This window comes from Buceros rhinoceros, unplaced genomic scaffold (assembly GCF_000710305.1).
Source record: "Buceros rhinoceros silvestris isolate BGI_N320 unplaced genomic scaffold, ASM71030v1 scaffold11151, whole genome shotgun sequence".
NCBI lineage: Eukaryota > Metazoa > Chordata > Aves > Bucerotiformes > Bucerotidae > Buceros > Buceros rhinoceros.
Window position 1 is genome coordinate 56,074 of NW_010393780.1, and position 5,064 is coordinate 61,137.

General features: G+C 36.8%; 1 protein-coding gene across 1 annotated transcript in view; it reads right to left on the bottom strand.

The window, feature by feature from the left end:
- Positions 1–5,064, bottom strand: part of GNPTAB (N-acetylglucosamine-1-phosphate transferase, alpha and beta subunits) — a 38,694-nt gene that overhangs the window by 18,070 nt on the left and 15,560 nt on the right. The window contains exons 7-8 of the mRNA XM_010144998.1: positions 2,294–2,455; positions 746–925 (exon numbers count right to left, since the gene is read on the bottom strand). Coding sequence (XP_010143300.1) covers positions 746–925; positions 2,294–2,455 — 342 coding nt within the window. The remainder of the gene's footprint in view (positions 1–745; positions 926–2,293; positions 2,456–5,064) is intronic.

The following is a 5,064-nucleotide window of genomic DNA, read 5'->3' on the forward strand; positions in this document are numbered from 1 at the left end:
CATACTTCTCATGCAGTACACTTTGCACAAAATTTCAATCAAGTTGAACCTGTGCCAGCGTTCAAAAAGTGAAGATTCTTCTGTCTTTAAGTAACTTAACAAGCAGACAGCACGTGAAGTTGAATTAGTATCGTGTTACCACTTAGGTTGCTCAGGGCTCCTATGGCATGTCCAGACACCAAAATTACTCCCAAACTGGTAGTAAGAAGCTACTAGAGTATTTTTGTTTCACTTATTCAAGAAGCTTGAAGGATTCCCTTTCTCTTTTAATACGATTTTTAGAATGCATAGCTGCTACTTTTTTTTTTTGCACCCATCATCTTAGTTCTAGTAATTGTAATCCATCCTGTCTCAACACAAGCTTCTTAGGTTATTACTGGTTCTGAGAGAGTATTTATGGATTCAGCTTACACTTTATTCTCCCGGATTTTTTTTATAAATAGACTTTATAAGAAAATTAGACATGGGTATAGTTAGCTAAAGCCTCAATAATTGGAAGAATGGACTAAATGAAGGCTTGATATATATTCAGCTATCTGCTTAGCCAAAATACAAAGATATACCGGTGTTTAATAAAAACATGGATGAGATAGGGAAGATACCTTCCAAATAAATTTAGCCTTTAGCCGAGAGGGCATTTCAAAACACACACAGAATCCTTACTAGTGCCACTTTTCATGCTGATATTTGTGTTTGTTTGGCAGTTTTGGTGGGGTTTTTTTGTTTGGCTTTGTTTGGGTTTTACCTGATGTGTCACTATGGTTATCCGAGGATTATCCAGGTTAAGCCAGGAAGGAATCTGCCCATTGGTGACAATGAAGATATGTCGTACCCAAGGAGCGTGCCTCTCTATTGATCGTAATGAATATCTCAGCTCTTCATTATCTTCAAAACGGCTGGCAGAAATATCTTCATCCTGTTTAGACTATAAAATGAAAAAATCTTTCTTGGATTTTAAAAAGAACATTCAAGTTCTCATCAAGCTAGGTAACAACAGGTGCTTTAGCAAAAGCACATTGATCAAGTACCATTCTTCTTCTAAAGGATCATATTCTTCTGAACTATCAAGGTGAACAACACAATCTTCTGACATCAATGGCTGGTACCATTAGGATGATTGCTGACTGCACTGCAAGATGATAGTGCCTTATGTCCTATCTTGATCCTAGCTCTTGAAGAAAGAGCCCCAGAAAAAAAATAAAACAAAACAAACCACCAACACACCCTCTTGTTTTCCTGGATTATTGGTCTCAATTATTTCCTGATCTTGATCGAAAGCCAAGTTCCATTTCAAATCAGTAACGTCACCTTTCAGAAATACAGTTTTAAGATGCTGGGGCCTTCCAAGTACATTGCATCATAAGCCATATATAAATGTTACCTAATATAGATATACTGGCAGTATCATGATGTAGCAGCTCTTCAGTTATCCCGTTCTTTTATTTTAAACAATTTAAGCAGGAGAAAATTAATAAAACTTAGCCTAGTATTTACTATCAAACAACTAAATGTTTCCATACATTTTGTTAAAAAGACAACATTTTAATTAGAAACTCATCAGGTTAGTAACAAAATTAGGTTAACACAACACTGTAATGTATGTTTCTTTTCCCATTTATGAGAACTTAAAACCTCTTTGAAACACAATTAAGGCTGACTCAAAGGAACATTTCTAAAAGAAGTATGCCCAACTGAAACAGGGAACTCAAGAAAAGTTTGAGTCTTTAACAATTACCACCTTGTTTTATTTCCTGTTACTAAACCAAATATCCTTGTTTGTATCAAAAGTGTTCAGAGTAAACCTCCTCTGCTTACAGACATCTGCATTTCAGGTCTTCAAAATTTTTCAAAGAGAAGTAATTGGTATTTACTCAGCATATATGATGCTGCAAAGCAAAAAATGCTTAAGAAACATATGGGAAAGGAGATAATCATGTTTGCTAGTAAATCCCTCTGTCTCCCCTACTCAGGAAGACTGCCTATCTGACAGTCAGCATCAGTTAAGCCTTTCAGGACTTGACTGAACACGACTTAATCAGAACATCTGCAGAGGGCAGAATTTTTCACTTAGTGGATAACATGAAATTGTCAATTAAGTGTCACATTGTTTGATCCTTCTTCCTCCTTGGTTTCAGAAATTGACAGAGTTCTTGTGATGTTTTCTTACCACATAAATACTGGATTCTTAACACTTCCAAGCTTTGGGAAGAAATCCCATGTCATAGACTAGTTCGCCTCTATTTGCAGTTTTTAAATACTATAATCTTTATATGCTGTAACAGAATTTACCTACCTGACTGACAGAGCTGAGGTCCCACAGTAAATAAGCAGGATTAAGCATCAGTTCCTTTCCATCTATAGTCATGTTCTTCTTTGCTTGCTTGCTCAGTTCTTGGAAACCCTTAGGGTTATTCAGTTGCAAGAGAGCAACGCTGGCTTCTGAATAGAGCTGCAACTATACAAGCAGAGGAAATAATTTCTGGCATGCACCCAGAGCAGCAGTCTTCCTTTGACAATTCCATCTTTTTGTGGTGTTTATTCTTACTAGAGTTACTAATAAGAATGACTGGTAAACACAGTTTTTAAAGAACTACCGTTTTGTAAGAACACAAAAAGGGCTAGTAAAATGGGAGACGAAAACCATTTACAGATGGTAACATCTAACATTTATAGATGCTTAATTTTCACTTTCGAAAGAAAATTTCTCTTTACACAATTATCCAGCAACAGTAAACCCATTCATGTTATAAATATAGCCAATAATAAGTCCCTATCCATTCCCTCCCACTCCCAATAACAAGATTCCTATTTTATTATAACATTATTATATGACTGAAAGAACCATACTTCTTTCTGTCTTAATCAAGCAACGATCTTCTCAGAAAATTAAGGCCACCGATTCATCATTGCTGTCAGAAGCATGAAATTTTCAGAATGGTTTACAGATCAACCTACAGCTCAGAAATCTGAGATTAAAGGGCTCCAGGACTAATCCCACTAGACCCATGTTGGTCTCCAAGTCCTTAATGATGGTTGCCAATATGCTGTTAAGGTCATTTCTTAGTTGGGGACTGTTTGATCTGTTTGCTTTTTTTGTCTCTCGCCACTAGTAGGTCCGTATATCAGATTTCATAATGCACAGGATAAGAAGGGGCTTGCACTACATGCCCTCTCTAATAGCTAGTATAGCTTACAAAATGCAAGGCATCAAAACATTTCTCTAGAAATATAGCATAACCAATAAAATGCTGCATTTACCCTATGAAGTATCATAAGCAGACACAAACAAGCTAAAAGCAGAACTGCTTTGATTTTCGAAGTGCATGCATTCAACGGTCAGATTGAGAATAAATGCAGTTAGTCATGAACAATATTTATTAGATGCTATGCGTAATTTTTTGTTCTTCTGTGCAACATAAGACAAATAAGCGCATCTACCAGAGTTCTGGTTGCATAAGATCTGAAAGTGCAATTCATAAGTTAACAAAATTTGAATACTGTCCTGTTCAAAAAGAGCAAAGTCTTCATAGTTTATTTCGTAATACCCTTAGGTGTTCTTTTTTCCTTTTATTTTCTATTAAATCTAGCCCTTTCTGCTCATTTTAAAACAACACTTGTCCCAGAGTCAGCACCCCATCCCTTAGCAAGACCAGCTGTCCCACTTGTGACATTTTAAAGCTGTTGATGCTTTGACTCATATGCTATTTGAGATCTTTCAATCTGACTTATGAGGCCTGCCATTACAAAAATCTGATAAATTCAGACCTTCCAGGGAATCATCTGAACCTATGGGTGGAAAGGATGGCTTCAGTAGCTAAATGGCTGAGGTATAGTTACGGACTGCAGCTAGCAACCTCCAAAAATATCGATATCGAAATGCTACAGATTGCAAAGCTGCCATCAGTGGGTATGTGCTTTATTTAGGAATACAACAGTGTCACACAGTCCCTTAGAATCTGTCATTTACAATATATGTAGAACAAACAAAAATATTACCATTTTAGAGCTTTGAAAGCATTTAAGAACACATAGTTTCTCTTTAATTTGCTTCCAAAGTAAACAAAATAGGTAGGTGCCTGTACTACAGATTCCTAACTAAACTTGTTACAAACACTTCCCCTTCCCCCCACTAACAAAACATATATGCTCTAGGTTTTTAAATATGTTACAATCCAAGCACAAACAAGTAGTAGTGGAAACATGCACTCTACTGCTCAGTATCAGCATAAGATAACCCCTAGATTGATTAGATTTATGAAAAAACCACCAATGTAATAAAAACAATAACTTTAAGAAACATGTCTTTTCATAAGCAGAGCTACCAATAAAGTTTATTTCAATGAAGTTATCTGGTGTCATAACTAACTAGATTCTAATAAATTACAAGCTCTGCTCAGAACACTTTGTTACTTGTATATTCAAAACAGAATTCTCTCCCCTGGCAGGTTTTCTGATGTCTCACAAGTATTATCCTCCTCCCAGCGGTGACGCATGTGATTGCCCATTCCTTTGAAATAATATCTTCTAGAGATTGCCTTCATCCTGACAAAACAGGCCAGCAGATCCAAAGGTATTGTGAAAATAGAACAGAAAAATGAGCAGATAGATGCACTGAGTCAGTGTGATCAGACAAGCCTCAGCCTTCTAACACAAGCAGGCTGAAAAGATGCTGTTCAGGCACTTGCCCCAGTCACCACCTGTGCACATTTAGATCACGTACTTGAAAACAAGACAGGAAAACTGCATTTGCCCCACAAGGTAACTGTAAATGCAGGTTCTCCTTTGGAGCCAGCATGTTTGGCAACACTTAAGACTTAAACTAGGAGGAAAGCTGAATGGGCTAAACCACTCCATGCAGAAGTAAACTTCCATTTCCACATTTTCAAGGTAAGAGACCTGAAGAGCAAGTTTTTTTCTGAGGTGGAACTTGGACTCTTAACCAGCCTTTAAATTATTATGCTTTATCTTCTTAATGGCCAAAGGTGATTGTTAAGGAAATGACATGCTCCTTTTTCCACACGTCAGTATGGATATTGGGAAAATTCATATGCCCACATAGTAGGG